Raw genomic sequence first — 18,512 nt, forward strand, 5'->3', positions numbered from 1 at the left:
TTGTCTCTCTAAAAGACTGGCCTTTCACTGCACTGCAAAATCCCTGAGGCTGTATTTTTGGCAGCACCTCAGGAACAGTTTGCCCTTTAAGACTCTAAATGGGAAGAAAACAACAAAATTGGGGACACACATTCAGTATTTTAGTTGTTGCTCCAAGCACACCCCTTTTATGACTCTGAAAGTTTGTAATTTTATTCAATAAGAACTCCCACAACCATATAAAGGTATTTCACATCACAGGTCTTTTAAGAGCAAAACCAATCTGCCTGAAACATGGCAAGAAGAAAATAATTTATCAAAGCTGTGTTGAATAGTGAAATAAACTGACTTCCACTATGATTATATTTTGAGTTCATTCATTTTATGACATTATTGAGGAATAATTTTGAGCAACCAAGGACTTGGCAGACAGCAAATAATTGTGCAGCAGGCTGTTCATCAAAAGCCTCACAAGTTAATACAGAAGTTATACTCACCTGCTTTGTATCTGGATTCATTAGATTTAAGCTGCTGGTGGAGATATTCAACATTATGCTCATTCCTGCAAACTGAAGATTGCTCTTTCCCAAGATGCTAGAAAGGACTTTGCTTGGTGGCTGTGAGGAGGGGGGGAAAAAGCAGATTTTTGTTCTCTGATTTTTTTTTTTTTGAATGACCTTCATTGTATGCAGGGTTAGTGGTGATCTTAAAAGCTTCTAAAAAGTTTATGACTTTTCAAAGATCATTAATTTGCAACAGCTGTCTTCCTCTGGAAATTATTTCTCATTTATACTACTACTACTTCTACTACCACTACTACTACTAATAATAATAATAATAAGTAATAATAATAATGATAGTAGCCAAACAGTTCTTCATATACTCTTCACCAAAAAGGAAAAATAGGGGTTTTGTGAGACAGCACCAGTGTCATCATCACCAAGGGACCAAGTAAGCAGATGAAGATGAATGCCTTCAGTCAGTATCTTAAAACAAAAATGTGCTTGTTCTATAAAAATAGCTTCAACTCTTGAAATTTACTGTTTGCTCTACATCTACTGGACGTTCTACCCCCTTGCCACATGGAAAGTGGGACTCCAGTGATATTGATGGAAGGCTCACAAAATGGGATACAGAGAATTATGGACTGGATTACCTCTAAAGGTCCCTTCTAACCCCTAACCACTCTATGACTTTGCTTGTAGACTTAAGAGTAGGTTAAAGCCAGATATAGACAAATAAAACCTCTTTATGCTGGGGTAAAATATGCATCTAAACATTATCAGAGAATAAGTATACGAATGTAACACAGGGGATGTAATAGTATTGATAACTTTTATAGGCATTTCACCAGCTCTTAGGAGGTTTTGCAGCAATAGAAATTATGCTGTCAAAGCAAAATTCATAAACTTCTCACCTTTGAGAGCTATGGGGAACCACATAGCTGCATGAGAGCAGCCACATTCAAGTAACCACAGCCTGTAAAAAACAAGGCTGCCCAGCAGTCACAGACCAAGCCCTTTAACTTGCTTTACTGGCACTGGTGAATATTTGTGCTGGTCATTAGTATATAAACACAAAATGACTGGAGACAGTGCTCTTCTGCCACTATTTTTGCACTTGTCCTAAGCTGCCTGCAAGTTTAGATGGTTTTGTTCCTAGCAGTCTGGATACATTTGAGCTTCTGCAGTCCTGAAACTTTACATATATTTAATTTAATCTTCTTTCCCTTCTGTTTAACTGATTAAAAATACACTATGTATATACTGCTCCTATGTAACATGTGCTGCACTATTTCAACCCTGTCATGTTACAGAGCTAGTACTTCATTAAATTCTCTTTTGAACAAACTCTTTTGAGTATCTCTGTATCTCCTCTTTCCTTAATCCTTCATGATTCCTGAGTCATGCCTAAGGATTACCAACCCTGTGTTGGTGCAGGTAAAGTGTGAAAATGTGGCTTCAGGAAGTACATGTCACCTTAACCAAATTGATATGCCACTAGTGGGAGAAACATGATGAATGTGCAGACCCGCAAAAGACACATGTCTTTGATATTTATCTGAAATTCTGTTGCTCTTTTCAACAACTTCTAAGCAACATTACTTTTACATCTGTAATACAGCAAGGTGTCTCACTAGTTGCTTGGAACTCTGTTTAACTTATTTTTTCACCTGCATTTTGTGTCATTATGCTTTCCAAGAAGAAAGATACTTTTGTCTTTACTTTCAAATTTAAAATGAAATGCCAGAGAACCATGAAATGCCAATGAGATAAATTTGGTGGAGGTGAAACTATAGCCTAATTTCTGACACAATTTCCAATCACACTGTGACACATGTCACATATGACTGATTTTACCAGGGTATGATTCTCTATTGCAAACAAGTGGCATTTCATGATATTCCTTTCTGCTGAGATTCTGCCTAGATGGTGGAGCAGCTGGGGAAGCAGGCAGACCTTTTCCTTCACCTGCACATTCTCCTCCTCTGCCCAAGAACACACACAAGGGCTATAATTAACTCCTTTCTATGCTTCTTCCCTTGGAGATAGCACCACATCCCGGCTTTGCTCACAGGTCTCCAGAAGAGACTGTTGAGAGCCATCAGTGCAGGAGCTGAGCCAAAGCTTCCTTCTCTTCCTGTATGAAGATTCTAACTCCCAGCACACAAATAAAAATAAGAGCAAGGTAGTAATGATGTCAGGTACACGCTGGACTCACCATCAGCACTGGCACTGAGCATCAGCCACAGGTGTTTATGGAAAAAGCAGAGGGAACAAAGGATCACCTCATATGCTCTTTCCATTTACAGAAATCAGTGATAACCAAACTCTAAATGTCATCAGTATATCTATCTTTCAAGAACAAATCTAGTCACTTTCAAAACTATGTATGTTTTGGACTTCTGCTGTATCTTCCAGCACCTATTTCCATAATTTACTCATGCATTTTATTGAAAGGCATCCCATTTGTTGGTTTTAACTCTTCCACCTGCAATCTACATAAGAAAGAAAGTAAAAGGAGGAGGTTTCTATGGAAGAAACATAAAGGCACAATCTTCATCCTAGATGTACTTATATTTCCAGATGCGTACAAAAGCAGATCCTGACCAAAAGGGCAAGTGACAACATACAGTGAGTAAAAACAGCCAATACTCTAAATGATTAATCAACTGCAATTCTCAAAGCTGCCTTAAAGTCACCTGCCTGCTGTGCCTGGTCTCCACTGTGCTGTACAGAGAAAATACAGTCAACTGCACTACAAGAAAAAAAAATACCTTTCGTTTCTTGAAGGCTCTTTTGGCACCAGGCATGGCTTCACAAACACGACTGATTGCTTCCCTGAAGAGACAGAAAAAAGCTTTATGGCAAAAGAATGTGTGGGTTTCTTCATTATGCTTGAAATGCACTGGAGAGAACAGTTTCAACTGTATTTCTGTGCACAAGTGAAGATAGTTAGCAGGTCAGTTAGCTTTCCTCTAAAAAAGAGAATGTTTCCTCACACTACTAAAAAGACCTTTTCTCACTGTAAATTAGAATATTGCTCATAATACCATCCTTCCGGTCTCACTTTTGTACATTTGTTAACACCTTCTTCAAAAAAAAAGTGTCTTTTAGTGTGAGAGTTAGAAAGCATTATTTTTCTTACTACTATATTATGCACTTTTCCAGTCAGAGCAAAACCACCAGGATTTAGACAGTATCAGTACCCTTGGTAATATGGACATTCTATACAGTACATGGGATGTACATTTTAATTTATACTATTTTAATACAGTCTGAGTAGTTTACTAGTGGCCTTACATTTATATTACAGGGAATATAATTGACTGAAACAATATTTTATTTCAGTTTTTTAACATTGCTTCATTCTTCCCATCACACTCAGGCTGACTGAAAGAAATGCATGTCCAACATGGATTTGAATCTTTACCCTTTCATAGAAGAGTTACTCTACATCACAAAAGCTCTTGAAACCATACGCTCCAAAAAAATCTTACAGTTCCTTCCAGTATTCAGCAATTTACAATCTGAATGGTTAATCTGGTCAGTGTTTAGAATTTGCTCCTGTACACACACAGTCCTTCCCTCTGATCGCTAGGTACAAGACTTTAATAGGCTCGTCCCACTGCAAAACAGAATGGTTTCACAGAAGCGAGCAAAGGTGATTCCCAACCTTGTTTAATATTTCTTATATGTATTGAGACTAACAGCAGATTATATTTAGAGCCAAAACCATGCAAATAACAAATATTTTAAGCAAAAACCCCCAAAACTCAAAAGCAAACCAACCAACCAAACCAGAAAACAAAAGAATGGGAAACAATGAACTACAAGATAAAGAACAGCCAAAATAATCAAAACCTTTGAAACATCCTCTAGATAAAGGCATAATTGATATTAACTTTATGCCATGTGCTGTCTATACCAACTCTGCACAGGATCAACAAGTGAGTCAGGAGAACAATGCCATACACATACATCAGCATTCAACTTGTAATGGCTTAGCAAACACGACAGATTATATCAGGGGGCAATCAGTAACTGATCTATAGTCATGCCTTGTGCGCTTTTAGCTTGGACCCAGTTCAAAGTTGGAATCACCTGGAAGAATCACATTTTATTGGTTTGGGGAGATGGGTGGTTGGGGGAATGGAACACACCTTAAAGCAGGTTTACAGTCCTGCCATTCTGAAGTGTGAGATTTATAGTGAAAGATGGTTAAAAAATCTTTCAAGCACACTATCTTTTCTTCAGGTCTAGAGGAGAGGTGGTTTATTCAGTAACTTGTTCTATGCCTTTTTTTCCTCCACCTACATCTGTTTATCTAATAAAATTGCCTCCCACTACAAACCTTGCCTTGCATATGTACTCAGACCATTATAGCTACAATACACCATTTCATGTTTCAGCACCTGTATTTAGCTCCCACCTTCATCACATTTTTTTACTCCAAACAAGTGTTTTAGTTAAAGTAATGACTAGATTTTCTTACAGGGCAAGTAAAAAGCAGTTGGTTTAAAAGAACATGTCTGATGCATCTTGGAAACAAAGCACAGCAAGCATCAGACAGTGATCACCATAATACTGAGACAAGGATAACTCCTGAAAATGTAACCAGGGAAAAGTAAATATACACCTCTCAAAAGAAAAATTCACTAAAAATGCTTTTTTTTTACTCATGAAAAACAAGCAGACATCATCTTTTGCAGAGTCATCCTCACTGGCTACTGAGCTAAAACTTGTGGTTTCCCATCTCTCTCTTCTGCTGAAGCAAATCCTTTGGAGGTAATAGAATGGGAAGTTCAGGCCAGTGGCAGTCTCCAGCCCACTTCAGCCTTTCAGACCTGTGCCTCTTGCTTCACCAGGTGTGTCTTAGTTTCCCAGGCATTTTGACTGCAAGCTGCTCTCACAGAGACATCACAAACACTTGTCACCTCTTTGTCTATTCCAGTGGTTCAGCTGGTACATTGAGATACCTTGTAGGTTTTGCTTCTCACAGAAAGGACTTGGATTTCTGAGATATGTGCTTGAGGGATTAGTTATTAAATTAGTCTATAATTTCCTTTCTCTTCCTATTTGCCCACATCATCTTCTCTTTGTAGTGGCAGCACAGAACTTAGAGAAAGACAAGGGGATTTTCAGGCCACTGCACCCAACAAAAAAATGTGTGCAACCTTGTTTTTCTTCTAGGACAGGGTTGGGTATTGTAGCAGTACCTCTCCTGCCAGCTCCTGGTAACCAGACATTAGTTGTGTTACTCAATAGATTCATCTGATTCAAGGACCTTGTTCATCAAGACTGCCACTTGAGATAGGAATGGAAATAACTAGGTGAAAAAGCTGAAACCCAGGGCGAGGCTGCACAAGGCAGCCTTGACTACTCCTTGCATGCCCTATCTTGGCAGAGCAGAGAAGACTTTAAAAAAACCTCTAATAAACAAAGAAAACCAACCAACCAACCAAAAAAAACCCCAACCCAACCAAAACCCCCCCATAAAGAAAAAAAAAACCCAACCGGGCTACACGTCCTCTCATTCCATAAAAAAAGCACAATTCAGTTTCCTGCTATCTGTCTTCCTTTTGGTAAAATATCTTGGTTTTACAGAACTCAGTGTTCCCAAAGGCTATGGGAAGACTGGGAGTCTTTGGGTTTTGAACCTCTGTGAATACTAAATCTATTCAAGCAATTGCAGGCTTCAAGTTAACAATGCTTTTAGTGAAAATGCTGGGAACTTCAGAAAACATATTCATAGAGCAATTCTGTGTAATCAAGGTCAGAGTGTCCTGGCAGCAACTCTTTGCATGCCTGCAACAGAAGGCACAGTACTTTTCCTGTGTGGGAGTAAAGGAGTCTAAAAGCAGTATTTGAAGAAAATAAGAAGAATAAGGACGACTAAACATCTGTCACTGCACTAAATATGCATTTTATCCAAGGGCCACCAAGACACTTACAGGAATCCAGCACCTTTTCTATGATAAGAGGCTGAGAGAATTGGGATTCCTCAGCCTTGAGAAGTGAAGGCTTTAGGGTGAACTAACAGCTGTCTTCCAGCAGCTGAAGGGAGCCTACAAGAAAGGTGAAGAGAGACTTTCTACAAGAGCATTTAGTGACAAGACGATGGGAATGGCTTCAAACTGAAAAGGTAGGTTGAGACAAGATATTAGGAGGAAATTCTCCACTGTGAAGGATGTGATGCACTGGAGCAGGTTTTCCAGAGAACCTGTGGGTGCCCCAGCCCTGGAAGTGTTTAGGACCAGGTTGCATGGGGCTGCGAGCAACCCGATCCAGTGACAGGTATCCCTGCCTACGCAAGGGGATTGGAACTGAATGGTCTTTACAGTCCCCTCCAACCCAAACCATTCTATGATTCTGTGACAGTTCTCCAACCAGGTAGCCAGATTGCCTAGTGGTGTTGAAAGGATGGCCTGAAGACTTCTTTTCAGCTTGCACTGCTAGGAAGGACGGGGTAGATGTAACCATTTTTTTTAGCAAATCAAATTTGGAAATGCCTCGGCAGCACAAACACCTGATAGACAAATCAAGCCCAGGAACAGGTATTGCCACCAGGCTGAGCATGCCATCACCTGACTTGTGCATGGAAACCCTTGCCTAAGGAAGGCAAAACCAAAAGTCCTGTATAAATCTGCATATAAATCTGGCTAGATATTGCACAGTTTGGGAAAGCTGGATGTGATTACATTTGTTTCCTTTCTAATAGGAAAATTATTTGACATAGACAGATATCACACCTTTCTAAGCCACATCCTGCTTCATTAGCTAGGCTCAGATAAAAATCAGTGTAGAGTTATGCTGATCTCTTGTAAAATTAGTTATTGTGCTGTCTGCAGTAAGGACCACATGCTGAGTTCCAAATCTGCCCAAGAGTATTTTCTGCTTTGCAGATGGTCATATGGTGGAGTCATTTTCTTGGCACAAAACATGTTGCGTATTTTGAATATAATTTCAGCATTCAAGTGCATTCATTAAAAAATCACTGATATTAATTTTCTGAGATTGACCTATACTGCTTTAAAGTGGCTTGACATCTGAGAAAGAGGACATTTTACATTGCCATTTAGTTCCATTAATAAGGCTAATGACCTGGTGTCGTTCATAGCTTTAGTGATATTTTATTCTGTTATACAAAGTGGTCCACTCAGGAAGTTTAAATGTGTTCCTCTATGAAACATCATCACATGAAAATACTCTTCATTTTTTGTTTGTGCCGTTCCTGTTCTTAATTAATGTTATTTAATTGATTAAACCCCAGAATTCTGGAACTCAAATTTCAAGGAAATTACATACACATAGAAAAAACACAGATTTTCTCAGCATATTTGAAAAAAGTAAAACCATCTCAAATAATGAGATGAGAAAATGTGACTAAATTTTAGTATGAAATGTTTTGTTTCAAAATATTTAAAACCTACTAATACTCTATTTTAAAGATATTCTAGTGTCCTGTAATTCCCAAGTTTACTTCTCCCCACCTCAAAAGTTTAGAACTTCACAGGTTGAAAATCAGACAGCAAAAGACTGACTTTTTAAATGGAAGAACTGTTCAGAAGGTTCACAGTTATTTCTTAACAGTACTAAGTTCCTGTCAATTTTAATCATTACCAAATACTGTACCAGTATTTGCTGAGGAGAAACAAAGTCTGTAGTAAATTTTAAAATAACTTGCTTCTGAAAAATAATAATAATAAAAAAAGAAACAGAGACCAAAAATACATTTTTAGAAGTCTGTTTAATAATTGAAATACTTTTTGTTCGTTTGCAAAACAGGCAAAATGAGCATGCGCCGTCTGAAGTAGCATAGGGGACATTGACAACCTCCAAAGACTAAACCAGTGTTTGACAGCAGATTGACCATGTCTGGAGGATGCAAGGCTGAAGAAGTAGCTAAGGAGAATGAATCAACAGTATGGAAAGAAAGGGGAGGCTAACTGTGGCGAAGATGCCCCTACTGCCACGCATCCAGAGTACCATGCAGCAGCACCCCTGAGGGGAAATCCCCACAGAAACTGGAGCAGAGACCAAACGATGCCATTTGTTACCATCCTGACCAAAGTGAAGCCTGTCTTCATGGAAAACCTGGAAGAAAACTTTTGTGGAATAAGGTAACATCAAGCAGATGTATTGTGCAAGCTGGTGCCACTTGTAGAGCATGGAGACGACTCTTCTTTTTCTTTTTGTCAGCTACCCATTCTGTTTCTTCACATGGAGTTTTCTCACATGTAGAAAATCTAAAAGCAGAAAATGAAAGGAAGCTGGCCAACTTAATTGTTGCTTTACTGAATAAATTTATACACTCAGGTGGTTGGCTTTGAATACCACATGTCATTAGATACGTAGTATCAATCTATCTAATGATAGTTACTATTATACTCCTGCATCTTCAGTGTAAGACTTCCATTAATCTCCTAAGAGAAACCAATGCAGTTTGAAGGACTCTTTTGATTTCACTGGCAAATAAACTCTTTATCTATTGGTACGCTCAGTGCTCTGTTCTCAGTATTTACAGATGACCTAACTTTTTAAGGAATATTTGACACAACTTCTTTAAAATTTATACCTTCTTCCATAACATGCAAGTAAGTTTCAGAAAACCCAGTCTCATTCATCAGGAACATAGAAATCTACCTGATCTTGATGATTTCTTCTAACACAACAGTTCTGAACAATGGTCTTATTTAAGAAATGTAGAGTGAAACTTGGTTATCCTACTGGCACACCTTAACTATATCTCTTAACTCTGCATGCCTACAGAGCTTTGATCAACATAAAGTAAGGGTACATGAAACCTTGGTTTTGAATGTACAGCTACAAAACCTTCCTTATAGACAGCCCTCTAACTGTCAAGAATATAGTCAATGACACCAAAAGCATGTAAAAAAAAGGTACTTTAAGGTACGTAAAGGTACTCAGTCCCTTAGCATCTTTTATGGCCTTCAGGCTTTTTTCCACTCAGCCTGGTCTCTAGCTACTTATCATAGTCCTGGTCAGAAAAATAGAGAGAGAAATTAAAATTGTTTTCTGTTGCTTAATCAGGATCATAGTAATCTCCAAACTGGGCTGAGCCTCAGTTCACTTACTAAAGTATTTTCTCTCAAAGAGTAGATATTAGCAGGTATTTCAAAGGCAGACACAGGAAACTTCACAGAAGTAGAGTGAAAAAATTTAGTCTAACAATATTTTTCTCTAATGCCTGACTTCATGTCCAAAGCAGGACTTTGGAGAGGTATCTTACAAAAGCTCTGTGTAAGACAGATGACACTTTATAAATATCTGGGCTGTGTTTGCCAAAAAGGACTGTTCAGTGTTGATGAACTGTCTGGTGTGACTGGACATATCATGTGAACAACAGACAAATTCCTCATGCCACCAATTATTTGTGTAATCAAGCGGCCAGGTGCTGTTAGCAGAACTTGAGAGTGTTTTGGTTTCCAGATTTCTGTCAGTTGTCAACTTTGTACTGTAATTTGCATTTAAAATGTGTTAAGACCACTCTGCTTCAGGTCATGCTTCTGCAGACCCATGTGGAATCACCATCTTTCTGAAAATTCAGGATACAGTGATATCTGTAACTGCTTCCCTGAGTATTTGGATTCCAACTTTCTACCTTCCCCATTCTCCAAGAGCCTCTTTGTTTTCTTAAAAAGGCACATGGACTGGGAGAGCTCAGTTAATTGCTCTCATTCTGGCTTTGCATTCCCATGTATTAGTAAAATTATTCCAAATATTAGGTAATAATTTCCAAATACTACCACATTGAAAAGGAAAGATTCCAGTCTTAGGCATACAAAAACATATTCTACCACATGTCTGTGCTAATAACAACTTAACTAGCAATTGTAAATTATTCTCGATCTATCAGGCACTATAGCTGTCATTGTCCCACTCAGAGGTATGCTGTATGAATTATAAGGATGTCTCCATCCACTTTTGAGACTCCTGCTTCCTGGTGAACCAAGCAGCAGCCAGCACCTCATGCTTCCCACAGCTTTGACTCCCAAGTAGCTCTGCCCACCTCTTCCTGTAACTGCAAATGGTCTGTGTGTCCTGCCGTCTCCTAACACCACCCCACAGACAGAGCTCTTGTGGAAGAAGGCAGAGATAAAACACACTCACCTTTAAGCATGACAGCATGTTAAGGAAGACACTGAATGCAGAATTCACTGCAGATAACAGATTACCTATCAGCCTTCAAGAATCACAGGAGACACATTCTTGCTTTTCAATGTCTTCTACCCTTTCTTTCAGTGATGCTTGCTGACAATTTCTGCAAACAACACAGATCCAGGTGAAACACTACATCAACTAAACTGTTTCATATTGTTTAGCATTGGACTCAAACACAACTCTAACATTTGGATTTCTACCATCTCTTCTCCAGGGATATTGGCATAAATGGATTTGGTTTAATAATTTTACGAATAAAGTTCAAGCCTCAAATTTGGAGAGGAATATTTTTCAAGCTGTTCATCCCAACAGAGTTAATGTAGTTACTGAGATCAGAGTTTGGATTTGGGTCCACTGCTGATGCGAGGTATTTCCGTCCTCTGACCTACTGCTATTAAAACAACATGCAATGTAATATTTTACTCAGCATGGGGAGGTGTGACTTCATGATGCTGCATGCCATAAATGGATTTTGTTTAATTAAATGCCAGTGAACATGCATCCTTGTAGTTCAGACTCAAATGTACAACAAACAGTGCATGCAACATCTAATTCAAACCAGTGCACAAGTCACTCATGCACACAACACAAAAGTGAGGACACATTATTCTACTTTAATAGCTTTAACAATAAACAAACAAACATATTACATGAACTGCAAACACTGCACATATTGCAAAAGAATTTTACCTGATTGGTAAGATTTTTTTTTACAAAAAGCCTGAAGGCATAAAGAGCCTGGCCACAGAAGCTTAAGAGTGGCCCCTTTCTATGACGATGATGGTAGGTTTCAGATGAACTTTAACCACTTGCCACCCGTGGTTAGCTCAGTAGTCTTGTCTGCTGTTCCGCCACTACGTTGAAAATTAAATGCTTTTGTCTTGCTGCCCAAGAAAGTCATCTTGACTTCACATGTGTTACAAGAATTATCACTGGGTAATCAAAGATGCAACACGTGAATTCAGCTGGCTTTCATTTATCATTATGTGTAATGACTGACCGTTGTCTGGCGCACCCTCATATTTGCTCAAAGATTCACATGACATTACATTCATTAAAGGAAATAATAAATACAATACAACTGATTAATACTACTCTTGTTCTTCTATTTCCCCTGTAAAGAATGAATCTTGAGACTTGAGAATATATGTAATGATAAAGGCAAAAAGTTGTTAGAAATTTTACATAACTGCTCATTTTTCCTTCAACTCAAAATTAGGGCAGTAAGGTGCCACCAAAGTTATTAAGATCTGATGAATAGTATGCCAAGTGATGTGTTTGCTCAATGCTCTCACATGAAGATAAATGTATTGCTGCAAGTTTTAACATTATATTGTACAAAAAATGAAAAGGCAAAACTAATACTAGTTACAGGATAGGATAGGTAAGACAGCATTAGATGGCACAAGTCAATATTTTACAGGACTGTAATAAGGAAGGAAAGGCTGCTGACCAAAGTATTTACTCTGGGGCTTTGATGCAGTTCGTGAAATTGAAGCCAAAGTTCTTCATTTGTCAGATACGTCCATGCATGCACACTGATGTATATACTTTCCTAATGCATTATAACAGCTGTGATTTCAAAGCCATTCCAATTATCTACACAACCTTTTCACATGAATTTCTTACCTCTAATTCACCAGATAAGTGGAAATCTCAGTCCAATTTTTAAGTAATTTCTAAGTGCTCACTCAACAATTTAAGTGCCATTTTCAAGCACTAATTCATTTAATCACAGGGTTGTCTGTGACTGGGACTAACAGTTTGTCTCAAATAACACCAGGAGTTTTCAAGCAGAGCAGGAGACTACATGTCTTACCCTCCCATTACTGGGCCCCACAATATTTTTCTTCTAAGAACTGATGCTGCTTATTTAACTTTTGGGGTTTTACTCATTCTCAAAGCTGACAGAGACATAAAGTGACAAATGCAATAACTTGAAGGCAGAAAACAGGCAAATTTAGGATTCCTAATAACTGACTTCCTGTGTTTAAGCTCTGCAACATGGAGAAAAACTAAGGTTAACAAAGGAGGCAGGGACAGGCATGTGATGCAGTGCTAGAAAGGGAGAAGTGCTTTCTATGTGTCAAACATGATGCCTACTTATTAGGAAGAAATGCATCCAGGCTTTCACAATGAATCAAGTAACTTGATTAATTTTTTCTACTTTTTTTAATACTGCATAATGCCAGAAGTCATATCAGTCCAAGACAGATCACTTTCTTCTATAACTGGTTTTGAAAGGTCTCGAAAAAATAACAGATCCAACAGGTGTGATACATGCAGTAGGATCAATTTATAAAGTTGTGGGTCAGAAAGGGACCACAGCTGCTGTGACATCTGTTTCTCTGGAGAGAGGAAATAGCACAGAGGGGTTTACACAGAGAAGCTTTTACTTCAGCTATGGACCCTGGCTCCTTGGCTGATGCAGTCACAGCTAACACTACAGACCTAAGCCTTGGCCACACCACATCAGGAGCCATCAGGCTACCAGGACAGGCTTTTTTGACTGATGGCAAGCTGCAGAGAAATCTGCAATGGACATACCTAAAAGTATATGTATGATGTAGTAGACATAAATGTAACTTTCAGGTGCTTTTATTTTATTTGCAATCAAAGGGCTGCGCAGACGATTTGGTACCAGGTGCCTTCTTAAGAGGGAACTGGTGCCTGTAATATCAGAACATCAGGCTTATTAATTCAGTACATACCTTGAAGCCTATGTTATGTTTCTTAAAACACACCAGAAAATTAACTAGCATGTGTTAATTCTGGCAATTCCTTAATATTTTCTTCATAAAAAAGAGGTTTTTATGTGAAATGCTACATAGCAAAGCATGTGAGCACTGAAAACACAGGACATGATGAGGAGATTTCTAGAGCCAGATGAATTAAAGAAATGCAGATTAAAATCCTAGGTCCCAACTCGAAAGCCTAAAAATTTTAGATCAGGAACTACATTACAAAAATGATGGGACTTCATTGTTTAATGATAAATAGAAAACCATAAATGTAAAATAAAAAGTGAGCCAGAAAGATATGGCTTCCTGCTTGAAAAAAAAAATATTCTAGATATAATTAGAGGAAGGTGAAATAACAAAATTATTTCATGTAGTGATATATGCTATAACTTCAACAGAAAAAATAAAATTCCAAGTTTGTTTCACAGACGAAGCCAATAAACTTTTTTATTGGAGGAACTACAAGGCAAAGATATTTTGTTTACACAGACCGTATTGCTTCAGATCACCAAATATGCTTATGTATTCATGTCAGAGTAGTGCCTTTAAGCTAGAAAGTAAGAAAAGTACAACACTATGACAATTAAGGCATACAGTGAAGGAAACTACAGAAAAATTAAGATATAGATAACAGATATAGAAAACAAGCCAAATAATTATCACAACTGTTTCACAAGCCAGTATCACTCAATTTCCAAGTGGTAAACATAAATGTACCACCTGCATTAGAACTACAAGTCTGCTTAGATATGAAATAATTTTCAAAGGTCACTGCTGAAATACATCAGAAACATACATTATACATTTTTAAAAGTACAGCAGTAAAATTTCATTGTTTGAAAAACAGGATTCTGTCATTTACCTGTCCTTTGGCTTCTATGCCTCTCATCAGTGCAGTATCTTGACAAATTAATGGTTAACTTTTTGTGAGGACTTACATGACCCAATTCAAAGCTGCTGTATGCAGGTGTAACTCAAAGTCAATGCATATAGACCATATGATTAGCATCCAAGCCTAAAAACAAGTTATTTTTCTCATTTAATAAAAGAAATATTTGCTGTTTATGGTATGATATATAACAGATTTATTTATTGTCACCTGTAAGATGCCTCAAAGGGTGGAAATACAAGCACTGTATCCAGCCATATCACTTTATATGTGTTTCTTTGAAAAGGATTTCTTTTATAATTTCAATTCCAGAATTTGAAAAAGTGGTCTCCAGTTACTAGAAGTCATCAATGCTACATTCCTCTGAAATCAATGACTCAGCTTTTCAAATGAAAATGCCTGCAAAACACCATTCTTGTAGTTCTCAGAAAATATTCTTCATAGGAAAAAAAAATTATGGGCATTTTTACTTCTATAGTCTTGTACTTATATACTGCTCTTACAAAAATACCATGACACATTTAGAGGAACTGTCATAAGAACCTAATACAAGCTTATTGTTTCTTACATGCAGTCTGAAAAAGAAATAATTCTTTTTTTTTTTTTTTTGTCTCTGGTATTATTGTGGTGATATATTTTTCTTTATATTCTGTGTGCAGATAGTTTATAATCTGAAAACTTTTCATAAGAAATTACTATAAAACCCATAAACATGGGCTCCAAACCAGCTCCCTAGATTAATCTTGAGATCATAGTTTTTAAGCATATTCTAATTCTCACTGGCGTAAATGCCATTAAATTGGTACCCAGATAACTGCCTTACTTGGAATAATGAACAGGCAAAAATTTTCTAAAGTAGCTCCTGGCATATCAAAAATCCACAGAGAAAATAGCTTTTAAGTCCTGCTGAAACTGTATTAATACCTTATAAGGGATTTACATGTAAAAGCAAAATTTTAAAATGGACTTATGGTATCCATAAGTTTTGCTATCTTTCTGACCTTTTCACTCTGGGGACACAATTCAGAAGTTACTTTACAAAACATAGTTGTACGAAATCTTACCTTGCAACCTGCATTCTAGTATTGAAGTCAAGAGATCTCATTGACCGTAAGACTTCTATACAGCCCAAGTACTGTAAGGAAAAAGAAACAGTTGGAAAATGTATTATAATTATGCTTGAGTTCTGGGAAAAAGTGCAACTCACCATTAAAAGGCAATGTGCAATTTTTATTTTTCCATTTGATTTATCCTATGCCTAAAGTAGGTTGTTGTGATTATGCTGTTCTATGTCACAGATTTGTTCCATAAACATTTTGTTTTATTTAAGTGTCACATTTCATTCAACATGTAGTTTTGTGTTTAACCGGGTCACTGTAATACACATAATTTATTATGTGTTGTTGTGCTTTTTTTTTGTCTTCTTCTATCTTAATCAGTCCGCTTTAGGTACAATCAAAGTAAAAAATAATGTTATTGAGAAAGGAAGTGTGGTAAAGGACGTTTATCTGGTATTGGTTAATAGGACAAAGTTATTTAAAAGGGAGAGAACTAAGTCTCATTAGAACAGAAAAGGCAACTTATAACAGGGAAAGCTGAAAAGAACACCAGCAACCAAATTTCTTAATAAACACTTCAGGGATAGATGTGATTTAGTATTTTCATTTATTATAGTAGTAAAAAGATGGAAAATGCTAATACAATATACTAATAACCCATGCTGGGAAATGGCTTTAACAGGGTCATTCAAGAAAGGAATGACATGAAGGTCAGCTAATATTAAGACAACATCAGACTTTTGACCAAGATTTCTGCCCTGCATCTCTGTGGAAAAAAGGGAGTACTGTTATGAAAGATGTTAAAATTCAACAGCATCTATCACTAGGAGTGAGAAAAAACTTGGGTGAATCTTCTAGATTTGCTTCCAAAAGTGGGCATAACTTGCATATGCTAAAGTCTACTGGAGCTAAAGCTCTTGTCAGATACTTGGATGATGCCTTTGCAGAAACTGCCTCATGACAGGCATAACCCATGTATCTTTGCATGAAGGTTAAGTACTTAGCCATACACTGGACTTTTGAAAGTCTGGGGAATTGTGGAGGAGTCTTTACATCATGAGCCTGATAAGGATGATCATGATGCTATTGTAGCATTGTGTTTTTATATCAGCTCTTATATCAGTTTTTCTATCTTCACAGCATAATACAATCTATTTGGGATGAATCTGGTGCAAAAATCAAGTGAGGCCACAATTTTTCCTGTTTGGGAATTTTATTTTTCAGAATAGATAATCTTTTAAATAGAGAATGACAGGATCAGTAACTGTAATATGTAGAATTTCAGTTAAGATTTTCCATACAAACATGTATGTCATAAAATGTTTACAGGCTGAAGGAATACCTAGTTTGTTTTCACATATCCACTATTACTTAATTTACTTCTATCAAATGCTATGAAATCATCACAACATTGAATAAAATTAGCTAGAACATCAACTGGCTCTTATACATTAAATTGTTTCAACTTGCATTATTATAGCACACAGTTTCTGAGAAGGGTTATCTCAAGATCCATTTCCTAGAATATTTTAGAAATCTCCAAATCTATGTTTTTTTGAAAAATTGTCTCATCTAAAGAGATCCTGGAACATGGAGCTTTCAAGCTTAAGATCATACTCTCAAATGGTCATCCATCAGTGCAAAATTAGACAATCCTTGTATCTTACTACAAATAAATGACTTTTTTTACATATACTTCTGCCTGGGTACTTAAAACATATACAACTACATTTTCATGCTCTGATGAAGGAAGTTAAGCCATTAAGTTATTTTTAATTATCTCAGAGGGTGATTTCATTTTCTTGAAGATTAAATTCTTTAGCAGCACTTGAGATAATCAGCTGGAATAATTTAACTTATGCCAATAAACAGCAATGATCAATATTTTCCTGTTTTCTTTCTGTGACATTTTGTTTTAGTCCAGGATGCTTTAATAGATTAATTTTGCCCCATTATTTATTTCATATGAGATGCTTTTGTAATTAAATATGCTATAAATGGTATGACTATTCAAAGGTACCACTGCGATGTTTTGTTAAAGAAAGTTCATTATTTCATCAACCTGTTAGTTTAGACCTCTGAATAATAAAACACCCTTGGATTGCACTTGTTCCTTCACTTACCTATATTTGCCTCAAGTCTTTTAAACAAAGTAATTGCACGAGTTTGAGAACCAGGTCCAGCATTTTGGAAGCAAACTCTGGAAGGTATTTTGACAAGTACATGCAGGCGTGCAAATAAATACACAAAAACATGTGCACACAAGCCACTGTCAAAATAAACAGACGAATAAGTAGACAAAAACCCATAAACATACTTAGAAGACGTGCATTCAGACCCCTTTGATTCACACTACCTGATCTGCATTAACAAAAATAGAGACAAGATCAGACTGAAGGAAGGTCAGATGGAAAAATTACCCTGTACTTGTTTTATGTATATCACAAAGACAGCTGAACACAACATAGTAAGGCTTGCAGTATTCCTGACTGATCAATGCAAAGATGGCAACTGATTTGCTGGGAGAAAAGATGCGAACACTTAATCACCATGGCATGTTTTCAAGTAACGAAATTACTATAAAAACTGACATTCAAAAGGTCCAAAGGCCAACTACAGGGACATATAACTCACCTACTGCTATGCTTCAATTATTCCCCAAGACCAACACTGCTGTCTAAAAATATCCATTTGAAGTACAACCTGACAAGGATCCACAGAAAGAAGACATACAACCAAGATAGCAAGGAAATAAATTATTCATTTATTTCAACAAATAAATACCCTGATTAAAAAGAAACACTATCTTTTGCTTTAGGCATTCCATGAAACATTTAAAATATAGTTATAAAACAGTCTACTTCTAAAAAAAGCTCCTCTTCACCCAGCACTTAATGTATATTCTAACCAATCAGCTACTGTGCACTGTGAAATTTATGATCTCCTGCTATCATCCTCCTTCTCATTGCTCAGGAACCAAATATATCGAGAAGTAGCCCACCTTGAAGTAGGAGGATTTGGGACTACCAGTTCCAAGCTTTCTCAGAAAACATTCTGCTTTCTGTTGGCTTTCCAATATTTGAATGAGTTTCCAGCTTGTGTACACTGAAAGGTACTATGTCCCAAGGAAAAAAATATTTCATATGAATGAATACCTTCC

General features: G+C 37.0%; 1 protein-coding gene across 12 annotated transcripts in view; it reads right to left on the minus strand.

Moving 5' to 3' along the window:
• SHC3 (SHC adaptor protein 3) overlaps window positions 1-18,512 on the minus strand; it is a 59,574-nt gene that overhangs the window by 25,921 nt on the left and 15,141 nt on the right. For 7 of the 12 annotated variants that reach the window (XM_063180645.1, XM_063180646.1, XM_063180644.1 and 4 more), the window contains 3 exons: window positions 15,359-15,429; window positions 3,257-3,320; window positions 477-596 (listed from right to left, as the gene is read on the minus strand). In XM_063180645.1, the coding sequence (XP_063036715.1) occupies window positions 477-596; window positions 3,257-3,320; window positions 15,359-15,429 (255 nt within the window). Of the gene's footprint in view, window positions 1-476; window positions 597-3,256; window positions 3,321-8,210; window positions 15,430-17,986; window positions 18,056-18,512 lie in introns of those variants that run through there. The other 5 variants (XR_010031245.1, XR_010031244.1, XM_063180643.1 and 2 more) reach the window with 5 other exon arrangements.

This window comes from Melospiza melodia, chromosome Z (assembly GCF_035770615.1).
Source record: "Melospiza melodia melodia isolate bMelMel2 chromosome Z, bMelMel2.pri, whole genome shotgun sequence".
Taxonomy (NCBI): domain Eukaryota; kingdom Metazoa; phylum Chordata; class Aves; order Passeriformes; family Passerellidae; genus Melospiza; species Melospiza melodia.